Source organism: Scomber scombrus, chromosome 12, assembly GCF_963691925.1.
Source record: "Scomber scombrus chromosome 12, fScoSco1.1, whole genome shotgun sequence".
Taxonomy (NCBI): domain Eukaryota; kingdom Metazoa; phylum Chordata; class Actinopteri; order Scombriformes; family Scombridae; genus Scomber; species Scomber scombrus.
Window position 1 is genome coordinate 2,499,616 of NC_084981.1, and position 18,587 is coordinate 2,518,202.

Here is an 18,587-nt window from a genome sequence, read left to right on the forward strand (position 1 = left end):
CTCTTTAACAACACAGAGACTCTTTACATCCCGTCCTCATACATTTCCCTGCATGGGAGACTTCACGGGTTCAAAAATGAGCAGTTTGAGGGCGTGTAAGGAACCATTTGGTAAGTAAAAACACTGAATAGTCTTATGTTTTAAATGATTATATCCTTTCTTCAGAACAATGTACTTCAATGGAATTCAGTTTGGGGGGGAAGTCAGACGGTGGAGGTTCCTGGTTAGATGTTTCTCACTACAGTTGAGAAGTTTCCATAATGTAAAAAATCCCTCTCATGATGGAAATCCCGATGACCCTTCACATGCTGATATATGTTTGTTGTTGATGTTGTATGTGTGAGCTTCATCCATCCTGTGAGACACATCAAAGGCTTCATATCTTTTGGTAGATCTGGTGTTGGATTCATTAGAAGCAGAGTGCAGGTTGTTTTGTTTTTTTAACTCATTCATATCAGTGCCAGTGTCCTAAGAGTTACAACTGCCTTACCTTTAAATACACTGTATTTTACTGTCAATTAGACTCACCTGAGAACAGATTGGAGCCAATGATAACTTAACCTGGAGAGGTTATTTAGATAGCACCTGTATGGAGAGTGTTAGTACATAGAGCATTCCACTCCAGGTTTATTGTATTGTAAATAAAATGGAATATAAGCTGTAACTTTATTAATGCTTAATAAACCCCTACTAATAATTTATAGAGCAGCTCCATGCCATTAATGAGATTTGCATTGCCAGGTTGTGAAAAAGCCCTTTTGGCTGGTCCTTACACCCTTTTTTTTGCACTGTAAGAATCTTATATAACTTTTAAAGGTGTATAACTCCTAATCACCCCCAACGCAAAGCAGAATGAAATGCCCTATAGGGTGCTTCTATAGGTGACAATCTGGAATACAGTGTCCTCATGGGTGCCCTTGTAATGGGGTGAGCATGGTGAGGTTCTGTATGGGAACCCTGATAGTGAATAAAAAGGGAAAAAAATGGGGGGAAAGTGCAATCTAGGGTCTTAACATGCTGAAGTGCAGAGCTGGGTGCCCTTTCAAACAAAAATGGGTGTACTGTACGGGAGAAAAACATGTTGACGTGACCTTCCAGTGCCTTTATGATGATGTAAACTGGCCATTATGGTAGAAATGAATGTATCCTTTATGTAGGCTGACTATTAGGAAGATGAAGCACCTTTAAAGCACCTATACATTTTTATTAAGGATGCATCACTAATGTTTGTAGACAGTATATTCTAAGTTGGTTTTATGTTTAGTGCTGTTCAAAGCATGTTATAGAGCCTTGGATAGTAGCTAGATGGATAGTGGCTGGCTGGATCCATACTAAGCCACCTCTGTACTAAATATTTGCTACAAACTGGAAAATCAGCCTTGTGGTATAGTAAAACCTTTAAAGGAAATCATTAGAGTATTCTTTATTCAAACAGCCCTTTATCTTGGATTAACTTGCACTTGTAGAGAGGGAGATTAGCTTTAGGTTACCCTGTGATTACAGAATGCCAAGAGGAGACAGAAAACTGAAGACGATACAAAGGGATCAGCAAAATAATGCAGCTAGAGGCAGCAAAGGGAGGAGATGAGAGACCTTTAGGCATTAGCTGTTAGAAATTAGAGGGATGCCCAGAAGGCATGTTTTAAAATGTATTAGAACTGACCCTCCTACCAGACAAAAAGAGAGGAGTGTAAACGTTCTCAGTATGGGTCAGAACCTACATGACCAAACCAGGAGGGTTAGTGGAGTGGAGTTATTCTTATGTGCCTTATAGAAAATGACGTGGCCGCAGTCTTTCCAAAGTTGACGAAATTTGTAAAAATAAATGCTAGCATGGTAGTTACAACTGCATCAGTCAGGCAATCATTTTCAAACTGAACACCTAGTTTAGGAACAGATGTGGAGAAGGAAGGCTCTCAGATCTTCGGTTGTTGTCCATTGAGAGGAACATCCCAAGTGACCATAAAGAGGTTATTAATATTTACAAAGTCACGGCCAAAAGTTTTTACCAATCCTGCTTCTCACTTCAAGACAAGACTCCTCAAAACATCTAACTAATTCATCTAAATTGATGATGTAACCTTTTTACCAACCATGCATTGTCCTCTGCTGACAGGGTCCATTAAATGTATCTCAGGTGCCCCTTTACATTTTTTTCGCCCCTGCCCCTCTGACAGCCTGAGTCCACCACTGCTATTGATGATCTAACTAGAGGGCTGAAAAGACAAAGGAAGTATTATGATGAATGGAGGATCAATTCAAGGATTTGTAACCTGGCAACCATGCTGTAGCCAGGGTTTTAGAAGACTGAGGTCAAAAATTTACTTTTTTATTGATGACCCACTAAATAATTCAGAGGCTAAAGTTTGTTTTTTTGCCTCATAATTTGTGCAAATATATCACTGGAGCCTTTTTTTTAGTCTGTTTTTATATGCCCCCAAACAGTCAGTGTACCTGTACAGACTGTTTGCACCTATTTAACTTATCAATAATACTATCTGTGTTTTTTTTTATTATTATTCACACCCATCTCCATATTGCCACATATGTAGTCTAATCTAACCCTAACCCTAACCTCAAAGCATTCCAACTTTAAAATTATTATTCTGGAACTAAAATATCTAAAAACTCATGTAAAATGAAATATATAAAATAAAAAATCATCCTTATGTCATTAACCGCCCCTAAATTCTTGAAACATGACTCTGGATGATACTTCATATTCTACAGTACAGCTCTGCTACAACACAGCTATGACTTTACTTTAAGTTCCCTTTATTTAATCAGACTATAAACATTGAAATGGTTTCTAACACACTATAATGTAGTTTTTAGCAGATATAAGTGTTTATTAATGTATTTCTAAACAACTATAACACAGCTTTAATAATATAAAATATGTCATAGGACACATTATAATTGATTCAAGTACTGTACATTCATAAACAATTCAAATGTCCTTATATCAGTTTATAAATACTTTATAATGTAGTGGACATAGCCTTAATAGATCCCTCAGTTACAGCTGTTAACTAAACCTTTATCTAGGCTGCCCCCCCCCCCAGTTCAGCATTGTCTATATATAATTTATATGAGTCATACAAAATTACACATTCATGACGCTCTGATGATACATCACTTTCTCTCTCGTTTTCAGTCTCATTTTCAGACAAACAACAGCAGCGGAATCATCACTGTTTTCTAGTTATTATGGATGCGAGCCAGATGTTTAACACCTGTTGTCTCACCACAGAAGCAAACATGATCACATGGCATATTCTGCATATACATGCATGTGAACACACATTCACACCTGGCTGCACGTTTTATTTCCTTTACATTCAAGTGTGGCCACCCTTGTTTTTCTTATGTGCAGTTACCCAGACTACTTTCACACACACACACACACACACACACACACACACTCTGTGTTTGGCACAGGATAATGAACATGTGTTTAGTCACAGTGTGGGTTAATGGCTGTTTGTCTGCAATCCTATATGATCCAAGTATACGCTGTAGTTCCATTACTAAACTGTAATTTATGGCAGTAAATCTATAAACTGAGCCAGAATATGGAGTTTCAGTTCAGTTTAAACAGCTTCATGTTTACAGTCAGACTAATATGGGTTTGTAGAGGGTGGTGATAAAAAATATATGATTGATTTAAAGTCGATCTGTCCACTAAAGCTTAAAAGAAGTCTTTTCTGCAGGCTCTGTCTGTGTTTAAAAAGGTTGGTAGGTTCATGTTTTCTCATTGTTTCCAACCAGTGCAGATCATTTTTGTTTCAATTGTTCTACATTTTGAGAGATCTGTTATTGAGATTACCGCCTCCACCTCAATACAGTGGAGCTAAATGACATTTAGTTTTTTTTACAGGGACAATGGACATCAATGTAAATGTGTCAGTGCTTGCCAAAGGCTCATTTTCAATAGCTGCCCTATGGCCACTATGGATTAGTCATTAAAAGCTGACTTTGGAGGGACTATTTCTTTGGTAGAAAGTAGTTCCAACTGAAACTGTTCAGTGTCTGTCTGGGGATTATCCACAGGAATGAGGAAAGAGATGTTGCTGAAACAGAAACATGAAAACAACAATTTATCATTGCATAGTGGAGCTATTGCTTGAAGAACACATGTGATCCATCCTGTGGATGTATGAACAGGATAGGCCACTACATTCAAAGATGGTACCGTATTCATTACTATGAAGATTTCTCATTAGGCAAATATACCAAAAAAAGTCTCTTCCTGACACCTCTGTGGGTTTTGGCCCACAGAGCATGCTCATTAGAGTGTGTCTCTAGCCGAACATGAGCCTCAGAGCTGGCTCACATGAATGGGATAAAGTCATTTAATCATGTGGCTCTTCTAGACTTACCAAATGTTATTTGGCGGAATCTATCAAATTCGGTTAAGACAGTTATTTCGGAGTGTTGCTGATGCTAAGAAAAATGTGTTTGCCATTTTATAACAGCTCCTTTTCTAATGATCATGCATAGCCAGTGTGTAGTCATGTGATGTGGCAAGAAAATCACCTTGCAGTCCATTGTCATTAGTGGAAGCTTGATCAACTCCTCCAGCTTTTTTTGTGCAGCATCTGCTACAGCTACAGAGCACAGGAAAGATTGTTGAAGACATTCAGTAATATAGGACTCTGCTCTTTAAGAAACCACAAACTGTTGTTTTCACTTCTCTCTTTGCAGAGGTGCACAGATAGTGAGCTTTAGATGTGACAATATAGAAAGCAAATGAGCATAATTTCCTTCAATGCTGAAGTATTCCTTTAAGGCCATGTTACCCACTACACCTATGGCGCTTTTCCACTACACAGTTTCAGCACGACTCGCCTCGCCTCGGCTCGCTTCGACTCGGCACGGTTCCTTTTCCATTACAAAAAAGTACCTACTCAACGTGGGCGGGGTCGTCATAGCACGGCTCCGCGAAACTGCCGTGACTTCGTTTTATACGCGACACAAACACATAAACAATGGAGGACATGGAGGCAGTGGTGTACTTGCTGCTGTATGAGGCTTTCTGTCTCACACAAAGCAAGAAAATTGAGCCGTATAGCTGTAACTATGGTAACGCTGCTGCCGGTATTTAAAAATGCCGGGTTTGATTCTTGTGTGGGACGGCTCATGACACTTCCAGCGACAACTACCAATCAGCGGCCAGCAGTGTGTCGACGTCACATTTTAGTACCGGCTCGGCTCGCTTGGAACCTCACCAGAGCAGGTACTAAAAAAGTACCAGGTACCAGGTACTATCCCTAGTGGAAACGCAAAAAGAACCGAGGCGAGTCGAGGCGAGTCGTGCTGGAACGGTGTAGTGGAAAAGCGCCACTATTCAGTTGTAGAGGTACTTTACTGCATTAAGTTGTTAAAAAGTACTGAATTTGAAGTACTACATCCGATCTGACTGGGTGACATGCAATTGAAGAGGTAGTATAAGCACGAATATAACAGTTAAATCCTGTGCATCTCCAGAATATACACAAACACAGTGAGAGAGACATGCTTACCACCCACCATCAGCTAAGATTGTACATACAAGGCGTGCAACAATGTGTTGCTGCTCTCAGTCTAGACTGCACCGCGGCCCGGGTCAGGTATTGACATGCCATTCACCTTCAGTCATGCGTGGAAACAAACTCACGACAAAGCAAGCGGCCCACTACACAGGCTGCTTAGACACGGCACTTTATCCTTTCATAGGAGACATGGGTGGTCAAAATGGAGACAAGATGGGTTCACCTGCGTGGAATTATGGCCCCTAAGCAATGTATTATGATGTGGTTTATATTTCATCTCTTGAACTTTATCCAGAGCGTGCAGTTACATGCCCTTGCATTCCTAGAGAGGGAGAAACAATGCTCAACTGATCTGGGGTTCGACTTACACTTGATAATTGGGTGACTGGCTTTAACTCCTAATACTTGCTGCACTGTGTTTAAAGGGGAATACCTCCCAGGGGGTTCAATGTTAAGTTTTAGCTGATTAAGTACAAATCACCTATATTTTACACACAAAGTACATAATACAAACACGTTTTAGTTAGTTTTGCTTTAAATGCAGCCATTGGTTTATATTCAGGTGTTACTGCTATTGCATGCACGGACAGATTTCAAAACTTGCTTTTTCAATGCATTTAAGGACGTTTGAGATTTGACTATTAACAGCTGAAACGTTCTACTGCAAGAGGACAAATGTCTTAATAAGTACTGTAATGACTGTACTGTTAGCCACAGTATATGATTTTGTCCCAACGTCTTAGATTTCAAAGAGCACCAACACAGTGAGTAGTTTGCCCTTTATGTGGCAAGAGGAAAGTAAGGACTTGGAAGTCAGGGTGGTGGATGAACATGTAATGTACCCAACCTTCGAAGGAAGAAACTTGAATGAATCTATCTTCTTAAACCTGCAATGAAACATTTGTCTTTTCATTACTTTTGACCATTTTTTTTGCTCCGTTTTAGCCAAATACCATTTTATACCATAACCATACTTTATTTGCTTTGACCACAATATTAGTAACTTCTTGTCTGCTGATAGGGTTGTGTTGCATCAAGATGGAGATGATGTTGACCTAGCTTACAGACATAGAGCCCTAGTGGTGACATATGAAGACTTAAAAGTAATCAGAACCTTGTGACACTCCACGTTGCATGTTGTTCTTTATAGATGATGTTAAGCTTTACATTGAAATGACAAAGTTGCAGTCTGAGTCAGATTGTCCCAGCTCAGAGCTTTACCTGCAAACCCATACCCATATTTTGGTTCAATGAGAATGTTATCAACACTAACCAAGGCTATGCATAGGTCCAACAGTACAAGTATATAAACATTTTACTATAGCACAGTTGATTTTGAGAACATCATCCGATTCATCATATGCTTTGGAAAATGATCAGTCAAGTCCAGAGAACTTTATTTGTAAAGCCAAATACCACAAATGACAAATTTGCCTTACGTGGCTTTACAGTCTGTACAGCAATACAACACCCTGTGTCCTTAGACCCTCGTTTGAATGAAGAAACCTCAAGATGAGCCACAGAGGTGTTGGACTCCCCAAATTGACAGATGTGCAATAGATGTTGTTGTGTGTAGAGAACAGAACACATCACAGAATACAGCATGAAACAAACATAACAATAATATAATGGATTCATGAAGAGGATGCCAAGCAGCTTCCAAGTGCCATCAGAACATAACAGGACCTCCATCACCGTGGAAACCTGTCAGGAGTGGAGACTCACATCACACTGTTCACACCGGAGAGAGAGAGAGAAGGAGAGAGACATGAAGTGAGGCTGAAATCTTGCAGGAGGGGGGAAATAGCACCGACAGAAGATAGGGAGAAAATAGGGAGAGAGAGAGAGAGAGAAAGGGGGGGGGGGGGGGGGGGGGGGGGGGGGGGGACACACAGCTCGGACACTCTTGTTCTTGTGGAATAAACAAACAGAATGGTTATCAAGCAGCAGTCAGCAGTAATGTTGCTGTTAAAGTGCTAAAACACAGAATGGTATTGTGAGCCATTTAAAAAGATAAATGGAGCATAAATATATGTGCAAAACTTTGAGTAGACAAAAAAATATAATAATCACAGCAGCCTGAAAAAAAATGTAAAGAAAAGCAAGGGTGTAATGTGTTTAGCACTGCAATTTTCCCCATTAATTATTCATTCCACGTTATTCATTCCAGTCCCTCTCTAGACATAGAGAGTCTGAAAGCAACATGGAAGTTAAGTGTAACATGTAAAAAAGTTTCCTAGTAGACTTGTGTGGGCTGGTATATAGAAGCTGTGGTGATTGGAATTTACCTATCATTTCCCCTTTAATAGATTACACTGGCGGTCACCATCTTTGGCACTAGACACTGCTAGACACGACAGTTGAAGTGCATGCAATAAATACCAGGAAATGCACGAGCTATGTACTGGAAACACCACTGTTAGACCAACTGTATACTGTGGATTGAGCTCCTTCTCTTATAATTATGATGTCATACCTCACAGTGCTTCTACATTTTTTTGTATATGTATTCTTTATTTGTTTTAATTATTTTTGTTGTGTATTAGGGGTGGCCAATAAATCGATATTATATTGATATCATTATATTTTATAGATATGGTCTTAGATTGTGTATATGGTGATATGATGATATGGAATAAGCTTTAAAGGCTGCATTACAGTAAAAATGTCATTTTCTGAGCTTAACAGACTGTTCTATTATCTGCCTTCATCCACTCTGTCATTATATCCACATTACTGATGATTATTTATCAAAAATCTCACTGTGTAAATATTTAGTGAAAGCACCGATAGTCATCTCTACAATATGGTCAAAATATTGATATGGATTTTATTGGTCAAACATATTGTGATATTTGATTCTATCACCTAGTCCTAGTGTGTATACTGTTTGCGTCTAGGTGTAGTCAGATCTTATGCAGAATCATTTATGTGTACGTGTATGTTTGTGTGTGTGTGTGTGTGTGTGTGTGTGCGTGCGTGTGCGTGTGTGCGTGTGTGTTTGAAGAGTAGTAGTGTGTGTAATAACAAGTTGCTCGTGTGTGTGGGGTTACTAATGACTGACCATTGAAGACTCTTATTTCTCTCCTCAGACATTTGTAATATGCTGCACGATACAGAAATATCAACAACTACTACAGTTTGAATTGCAATTAAAGGATAAGTCTGGACTTATTCTGCGGTTTCCTTATTGAAAATCTTACTCAAACAGGAAGAAATAGCACATTTGTTTGGGGGCTATTTTTAGCAGCAGGTGAATCCACATTTTGATGCTTTAGTGAGTATTTCTGGCCGCAGGTGTGTGTGTGTGTGTGTGTGTGTGTGTGTGTGTGTGTGTGTGTGTGTGTGTGTGTTCGTGTGTGTGTGTGTGTGTGTGTGTGTGTGTGTGTTTGTGTGTGTGTGTGTGCAACAATGTGACTCATTAATATGTTTAATATATCAGGCTTGATACACACACAACACTTGCTAGTATATCTGTTTATTGGTTGGTTATAGGTTTTGCACATCACTTGTTGACAGTAAGAATGTAGCACGTTTTTGGAAACTGAAAGTATGATATCTTTTTGCTAAAATCTTACATTAGTGTTTAAGAATATGTGACACAGTGTTTTAAAAGCAGGGAGATGTGAGTGTCCTGTGATTTAATTACAAACCAACACAACGTTTCGACCCCGAAAGATCTTCGTCAGGATCACAAAAAAAAAAAAGAGATGAACACACTGTAGAGGCAGGTTACAATCAGTGTGTGACCTACATACATGACTGCTCCCTCTCAGGTGAACTATTCCTTAAAAGCCGCATGTAGGAAACGGACTGCTTACACCTGATCACTTAATCCCTAATTCTAGTTTCCCATGCAAATTAAAGTGTCGTCGTCATAGAGTGTAACCCAAGAAAGGCCAGAGCGGTTCTTTATTTGGAGCCCTTTGAATACAATGGCTTCACAGTGACGTAGACAGATGGAGGCTCACAGGTATTTTCTAGAGCTGAAAAGCTGCCTTTGTGCTGCTCTCCTAACTCAATCCTGACTGTGCTTGTTAAAAGAAATATTCCTTTTCAGTGCTGAGGGTATTTGATTTAAGAGTTTTCCATCTTGTTGCTGAACAGTTTTTTTATTGTTTCTGTGAAGTTTTTGTGCACTATTACAAGTTGGTCTGCTTTATTCTGCCCAGTTCTACTGTCTATATTTACATGTCCCAACTACATCATACACACATTCTAGAATGTACCCATTGGTTAAGGATGTGGTTTTTCTATGCAACTCTGCAGTGGGAAGTGAGGCGGGGTATTTCACACACCATAGTGAAACTTGTTCCTTTGTGATTACAGACAGAATCAGCTCTGAACCTGTGGAGGATACAGACACAACCAGCTTTGTGGCAGAATTCGTGAGCACCTTTTTATTTTGTATTTATTCTTTTCTTTTCTCCTGCCATGTTTTTTTGACTGTGTCATTGTCTCAACTTGTCTTGTTTCCAGTTTGCTTTGTGCTGATTTGTCATTGTTCCTCCTTAAAAAGAAGAGTCTTACAATAATCTGCTAAGAAATGTACCATAACTGAACACGCCGTGCTGTGATTGCTAGCGCCCAAGGGCTCATTGTGGAACAAGTTGTAGCAGGCTGTTGCCTGTCTTTGCACACAAGAGAGTCATTTTCTTCCACAGTTACAGACTGCATATTCAATGTTGCCTCAGTCCCATGAAGAGGCTGGATATAGAGCTCCCACAAAAACTCAGGTTTCTCAGGTTTCTCTCTTTAGCTTCATTCATTTGACTTTCTAATATTATCTTGTCTGTCCTTGTCTGCTCCACAGTCCTTGGAGGCCAATTATCCAGTGCAAGTGACAGATCCTCATGGTAAGTAAGAAAGTCAAACCAGTGGTCCTTTTTACGAACTGTATTAAACATACCCCTAAATTCTTTTTTCTCTCTTTAAATAATGGCACAGTGGTCAGCATGGATAAATAAAGGCTAGTCAGGGTTTTTTTAAAAAGCATTCCCTTTACCATCATGGCTTATATGCTAAATTTAGAAAAAATGTGCATTTCCACGGCATTCATTTCCATCAGTGCAGTCACACTAACCACTCTGCATTTTTCACCTTATTAGAGATACTGTGTTCATTCCTTAATATTTCAAATCACTTATTTTTATTTCAAACTATGCTTATTGGTTGTTTTTTTCATTTAGAAAAAAAGAGAAAAAAAGCTCTCCCTGCCAGCCCCAGCACAGCCCAACAATATTCTCTGTAAAAGGAGAGAGAGAGAGAGAGAGAGAGAGAGAGAGAGAGAGAGAGAGAGGGGAGAGAGAGAGAGAGAGAGAGAGAGAGAGAGAGAGAGAGGGAGAGAGAGAGGGGAGAGAGAGAGAGGGGGAGAGAGAGAGAGGGGAGAGAGAGAGAGAGAGGGAGAGAGAGAGGGAGAGAGAGAGAGAGCATAACAAGCAAAACATTTAATATAAAAAATAATTACAGAAGAAAAAACATGCATTTAAAAGAAACGAGAATATAAAACTTTACATCCCAAAAGCACAAATTAGAAAAGTAATGAATTCATTATTTAATTAAAAATACTGCACATACATTCTGGGCTGTTTCCTATTACTGTCAAAAATGTTTAAGCATGTTCATCAGTGATGTCACTAATGTGTCTCCACCAGACGCTGTGACACTCCACTTGAGCTCCATGCCCTCTGGATACCTGAGCCCCTCGTCAGACAGGATAAGGCAGGTCAGTGCTACCACATTTCATAGGGTTAACATTGTCACCTTTCACCTACAACTCCATAAGATCATAAAAAACCAACCACAAAAATTTACATAAAGCTAGGTAACCCAATGAAGTTCAGCTTCACTTCATTTACGCACTTGTCACTCACCCACTCATTGTACTCAGATGTCATAGAAAAGTCTGTTAGAAATGTGGTTGAACTTTTAACACTCACTGTTCCAAAACAATACTGAACTTTGACCTAATACTATAAAAAGTTACATGAATGCAAATATGTGATATACTTGTCATTACCCAATGTGAGTCACTACCCAATGTGACTCACACATTATTATTATTGAGTAGCTTGATCTATAATGGTACTAAAGAGATCTAGTGATCCTATTTAGTTTGCATGTGGGAAGCCTATATCTTTTCATCTTATCTTATCAACTCATACTCTTTGTTTAGGACATGAGTACTATAATATAGTGTAACATCAGCACAAGTAAGTGCAAAGTCATTTTAGCATTTGCTTATATTAATGGACTGTACTTATATAACACTTTTCTAGTATTTTTGACCACTCAAAGCACTTTTACATTACATGTCTCATTCACTCATTCACACACATTCATACACTGATGACAGGAGCTACCACACAGGGTGCCAACCTGCTCATCAGGAGGAAACTAACCATTCATACACATTCACACACCGTTGGCACAGCAACGGGAGTAATTTGGGTAATTTGGGTTTTAAGTGTCTTGCCCAAGCACACATGGACAGAAGCTAGGAATCGAACCGCCAATCTTCCAATTGGTGGACAACCGCTCTACCTCCTGCCCTGTCACTGCCACCATAAACTGCTAAGCTAAGTTTAGCAAATGTGTTTTATTATTTCCAAGTGACTGTTACAGAATAATTGTAAATGCTAAAACATGGGGTTAAAGTAACACAAAAAGTGTGGAATCATTAAGTCAGAAAAATTAGTGAAAAATCTCAGTTAGCAATCTATAAAGTTTTCTAGCATTAAATAATATTAGCCACCATAACTTGCTGGTCATAAGAGACCAAGTAAGACTGTAGCAGTGAAACCTGTGAGTGTATTGAAATTGTGCAGGAGTGCTTTTTATTGCTTTTGAGTTGAACTTTTCATTTGTAAGAAGTAGGATATGTTATTTATATCAAAAGTTACTGTCTCTCTTTAAAGTCAATCTAATAACATTGTCAGGATGTATTGATAGCTAATTGATAGCCGAACAGTGTCCCGCCCACAAGGGTTAAGAAGCTGGAACAGATGACTCACACTGTCTCATTTACACTGACCACTCATGCATGTTTAACCTGCGTCACTGTGTGGGACTATAAGAGGTAGGCTCTATGAGAAACTGTAGGACTACTATGTTCAAGTCTGAGAAAAAAAACATCTAGCCTTCTGGGAAAGTCAATATATTCCTATTTCATTATATCAGTACCTCGTCTGAGGATTTTTGCTGTGCTGCATTGTCTCTCAATTAGATACAATTAGGATAAGTTAAAAAAAAAAAAAAAAACACCTTCATTTGTTATCTACTTTATTATTGGGCTCATCTACTAAAAAAAGTGAGGCATGGATTTCTTGGCCAAAAGACAATTGCCTGTTAGCAGACTCATTTTGTCCACCGTGTTCTGTACAGTTCTTCCAATGCTCCTCCAACAAACTAGTAGTCCCATACCACATTTAGTACACAATATAAACTATATATGAGTCTAAAAATGTATTGAATTATTTAATAAGACTTACCCTTTACTTATAAGCAGGTGCCAGATTCTTGTAGGTGTGGCCTATTTGACATAAACTACAACTATCAAATGTATTGTGCATATCAAACTTTAGGCATTCCTGAAAAGTTGATGGTATTTTGTCCATAAATGATGCTACAGCAACATTGTTATTCACACTGGTCACAGCTTGTGGTCAGGAGTCAGTTAAAAAGATTACTACTATCTGAATCATGATCTATTATTAAAATCACCAATTTAAAGATTTCTTTGCAACCTTGGCAGAATCAGAACCGTGTGAATGCTTTGTAATTCTGATCACACAGGATGTGGTTTTGTCCTACTGAACTGAGAAGTGCAGCTGTGAGCTAATAACAGAGCAGGAACACAGACTCAGAAGCAGCAAGAATGTTATCATCACTCTCCGTCAGACACATATGTAAAACATAGTATTGTAGATAAATTAACATACAGTATGAAGAAGGAAAAGTTTGCAGCTGTGATTGAAGAAGCAAGAATTTGTCCATTCCAGTCTTTTTCTTATCATCACTGTAAAACATATACATCCCTGCGGGGCCAGTTTCTGGTTTCTCTGTCTGGTCTTGATGTACTGTAGTGTGCAATGTGGCTGTTGTTGAGACATGTTCAATTTTCATAAGCCAGTGAAAACACACATAACTCACATAGGAGACATGCACCTGCTACAACCAAACTATTTTTTTTTTTTAAACAGTGAAAATATCTGATATAATGTGAGCACAGCCTACAGCTGTAAGTGGATGGTGCAGAAAAAATAAATACTGCTTGTCTGTGTAGTGATTGAACTTAAATGTTTCTCAGCATTTAAAAAAAAAAAAAAAAAAAAAAGAAAAGCCCAATAAACAATGTTGTCTAAGTATCTAGTGAACTCTACTTGTTTTAAACCTCACAATGATGACTTTTAAAGAGCAGTATGTACAGCATAATAACTGCCTTTGCCTATACAGCTTATGTCCCATTGGGTTGGATTTGGTAGGAACACTGTTAGTAAGAAGCAAGATGGGATTAGTACCAGCACAAATACATGTTTGGGTTTTTCATTATCCCAAAAAATGCCAAAAAGTAGCACTTACAATCAGGAACGATATATGGTGATACACTTTGATATAATATCAGTTTGTCTATTGTAAATCAATCAGTTGGACTACTGTATGGTTATATTGGATTGTTATAAGTTTTTGTTTAATTATCTTTTCGGCATTTCATTTTTTAATAGTATTTGACAGTCAGTGGAGAGATAGACCAGACACAGAAAGAGAGGTGGGGTGATATGACATGCAAGAAAGGGTAGGAACGGAACCATGGTTGTTGTAGTCATGTGGTTAGCACCTTAACCACTTTATCATATAAACAACCTGGCTGTTTATATGATTTCAACATGAATGTGATTAATACCTTTGTTTATTGTTGTAGGTAGTTTTTTTTTTCAGAAAAATGTGCTATATAGAAATACATTATACATTGAAATTGTGACATTAAATTACATTTAATGCACTGATGTTGAAACTATGTTTTTTTTTTTTGTATTGAAGTGAGAGAGGAAATGGTGACTGAATTAGCAATACACTGGTTGTGATGGTACTAACTGGGGTGGCTGTGGCTGAGGAGGTGGAGCGTGCCATTCACTAATTGGAAGATCAGTGGTTTCATTCTCAGCTCCTCCCGTCTGCATGTCAAAGTGTCCTTGGGCAAGATACTGAAACCCAAACTGTGTAGTGTATTAATGGCTGAATGTTGAAATGTGTCCTTTTTGTAGTGTCTGAGTGGTCAGAAGACTAAAAAAGGACTATATAAATACAGTCCATTTATCATTTACTAACCATAATCATTTGTGTTTTGTCTGTTCTTATAGCCTGTTGAAGATGTTGAAGAATGCACCTGCCCAACATCTACTTCACCAGGTATATCTATATATATATATTCTCCTAATGACAGCAAAACCATTACAAAATCATCACGCATGAAAATGAGTTTCATTTATGGTAGATTGTTTGCCTGACGCATTGCCAGATATGTTCCTTGCATCGTCAGCCTTGTTGAGTCAAGGAAATGTCTAACTCTATCTTACTTTTCCATGTCTTAGACTTCCCCAAAGAACTGCAGTTACTGGACAGTCCCTGTGAAAAGTGCTGCCTGGCACCTCCTCCCAAGATCAGCGACCTCATGAACGACAAAGATCTCCTGGACTTACTGCGGCTCAAACTTGATCCAAACCACTGCACCATCAAAAACTGGAAGAACTTTGCGAGTCGTTGGGGGATGAGCTACGATGAACTGACCCTGCTGGAGCACCGGACCCAGGGCTCATTGTCCCACAGCCCTACCCAGGAGTTCCTGCTGCGCTACAACCAGAAGACGGTCACCGAGCTCACCGAACTTTGCCGCATCTACCAGCGCATTGATGTGCTGCGACTGCTGCAGAGCTGGATAGAGAAGGACTGGCCGTCACGCTGGCAACAGACTCATTAACCAGCCACAGTTTGACTTTTTTGCATATTTATCCTGTCTGTCTTTTATTCTTCTGTCAGGATTTGTACTTGTTAGGGGTTTCCTCTCCTTCATAAACTTGGATACATTTTGGCATTAGTAACTTAATCAAGTTATTTTAAACAAGGTAAACAATGACCAATGATGACTGAAAACTTGAATGAGAATGTCAGCATCATGTGGTATGTAAGGTAGCACAGTATCTTAATGACAGCATCAAACCAACAAGACTTACTACTGATAAACACAGTTTGGCTTGTTGAACGTGTTTAGACATGCAAGCATCATAGCTTAAGAGATGGCATGTCCATTAATCTACCGGTCGGTTGGTCAGCCCACCACTTTGGTCCAGACTGAAATATCATACAAATACAGATAAAGACAGCTCTTGGATGGATTGCCATTACATCTTGTACAGACGTTCCTGACTTCTCATCTAGCACCACCACGAGGTTCACATTTCTGTTGTGTTTGTTTGTTTGTTTTTGTTTTTTGGGGTTTGTTTTTTTTTGTATGGTTGTTTTGGTTTTGATTTTTTAGTTTTTTTTTTAAATCTGATACTTACATTCACGTTCCCTTGAATTTTAATACACTTAATGATCCTGTGACTTTTTCTTTGGTGCCAACATTTGAATCTGTCCATCATTTTTGGTTTATGACCAAATATCTGCAAAACTAATGTCATTCCTGTCATTCTGTACTTTGTATTTAGTGCTTATTAGCAAATGTTAGCATTGACGTTGTGAGCATAAATTACAGATTAAGCTCAAAGCACCCATAAGTACAGCCTCACACAGTTGCTAGAATGGCAGTAGTCTCTTAGTCTTGTTGATGCAAGACTGTTTATGTCTGGATTTTTAAAAAATTGAAAAGAGGGTGGCAGAGTATGTATTTTTAACAAAATATTTTTGTTGAATTTTTGGAAATAACACTCACTCTTAAAAACAAAATACACACCATGTTAGTCAGATGTATGCCTTTGAGTAATAATCACATTGGCAGTGTCACATTTATTGTTGCTCTATATAATATGGAAAGGAGCTATGTGGGAAATACCAGAACAAATGAAAAAATAGATCAACAAGTGTAATTATTCTTTTATAGTTCATTCATTTGGTCCAACTTTACAAACTGCTCTAAAAGAACTCAAATTTGTTCAATTTGCAAATCAAGACTTAAGTTAAAATCTTTAATTGCTCACATCAATGTTCATTTTCATTCAGATTTGTTATGTTTGAGGAAGCAACTGGATATTTTTATTGTATCTGATTTCTCAGTTTGAAATAAATACATACCAAACAGTAAACGCTTTTATCATTCTTTAGGAAAAAATAAGTCAAGTCAAGTCAAGTCAAACTTTATTTATAAAGCACATTTAAAAACAACCTCAGTTGAACCAAAGTGCTGTACAGTTATTAAAATACAATATAATCAGACACAAATATAATAATAAATAAAACAGTAAAGGAATAATAAGAGCTCAATTTAAAAAGAGTAAAAGTAAAGATAAAAATACAATAAAATAAAATAAGAGCCAAGGATTCTCGCCTAGCTGTGGCTGAACGCCAAGGAGAAAAGATGGGTTTTCAGCAGTGTTTTAAAGTGCTCAATAGACTGTGCAGCTCTGACCTGGATAGGTAGGCTGTTCCACAGCTTTGGGGCCGCCACTGAGAAGGCTCTATCCCCACGGGTACAGAGTCTGGACCGAGGTACTGCCAGGAGCAGCTGGTTTGCCGACCTAAGTGCTCTGGACGTACTGTGAGGCTGCACAAGCTCTGCTAAATAAGATGGTGCCAGACAATTTAAACACTTAAAAACAATTAATAAAACCTTGAACTGGATCCTAAAATGAACAGGCAACCAGTGCAATGATGCAAGGACGGGACTGATATGATCACGCCGTTTCTTTCCAGTCAGCAGGCGGGCAGCTGCATTCTGGACAACCTGTAACCGGCGCAGTGCTGACTGGTCGAGACCAACAAGTAAAGAGTTACAGTAGTCTAGGCGTGATGTAATGAAGGTGTGGATAACTTTCTCAAGATCCTTTCTAGGGAGATAAGCCTTTACTTTAGCTACTAGTCTTAGCTGGAAGAAGCTCGTTTTAACAATAGAGCTTATCTGTTTATCGAACCTAAAGTCACTGTCCAAGATAACACCAAGGTTCCTTGCAAAAGGGTGACAGTGAGACTTCAGGGTGCCAATGGCGCTGTTATAACCATCTAGGAGATTTTGTTGGCCGAATAAAATAATCTCAGTTTTATTTTTGTTCATGGAGAGAAAGTTCACTTCCATCCAAGATCTAATGTCATTGAGGCAGTCTAATAAGACCTGGACAGAGGCTTGCTCATTTGTTTTTAAGGGTATATAGATTTGTACATCGTCAGCAAAGCAATGAAATGAGACATTGTGCTTTCTGAATATGGATCCCAATGGCAACATATATATTGAAAAGAGGAGGGGGCCCAAAATAGAGCCCTGAGGCACCCCACAGCTCAGCGGCGAAGTGGCCGAAGAATACTGGCCCAGCTGGACAGAGAAGCTCCTATCTGAGAGATATGACTGAAACCACTTAAGAACGGTACCCTTAATGCCCACACAGGTGTTTAAGCGAGACAGGAGGATGTTGTGATCCACTGTGTCAAAGGCAGCTGTCAGATCCAGAAGGACCAGGACAGCAGATTTACCAGAGTCAACTGTTAAAAGAAGGTCATTTAAAATTCTTAAAAGTGCTGTTTCAGTGCTATGGCGTGACTTAAAACCAGACTGGAACTTCTCTGAAATGCCATTTAGATCAATAAAAGACTGCAGTTGTTCGTTAACCACCTTCTCCAAGACCTTAGAAAGAAAAGGAAGCTTGGAGATAGGCCTAAAGTTGGATAAAACTGTGGGGTCAAGATTATGTTTTTTGATGAGGGGCTGGACCACAGCATGTTTAAAGGCAGCTGGGACACATCCAGACATCAAAGATGAATTTATCAGATCCATAACACAGGGCCCAATAATATGGAAAACGTCCTTAAAAAGACGGGGTGGGATGCTGTCAAGAGGACAGTGAGAAG

At 38.8% G+C, this 18,587-nt stretch overlaps 1 protein-coding gene across 1 annotated transcript; it reads left to right on the top strand.

The window, feature by feature from the left end:
- edaradd (EDAR-associated death domain) lies at positions 1 to 15,510 on the top strand. Its single transcript, XM_062430880.1, has 6 exons — positions 1 to 110; positions 9,864 to 9,922; positions 10,348 to 10,390; positions 11,189 to 11,259; positions 14,894 to 14,942; positions 15,125 to 15,510. Exons 1-6 carry the CDS (start codon positions 53 to 55, stop codon positions 15,508 to 15,510), a joined length of 666 nt encoding a protein of 221 aa, XP_062286864.1. The 5' UTR covers positions 1 to 52.
- The last annotated feature ends 3,077 nt before the right edge of the window (positions 15,511 to 18,587 follow it).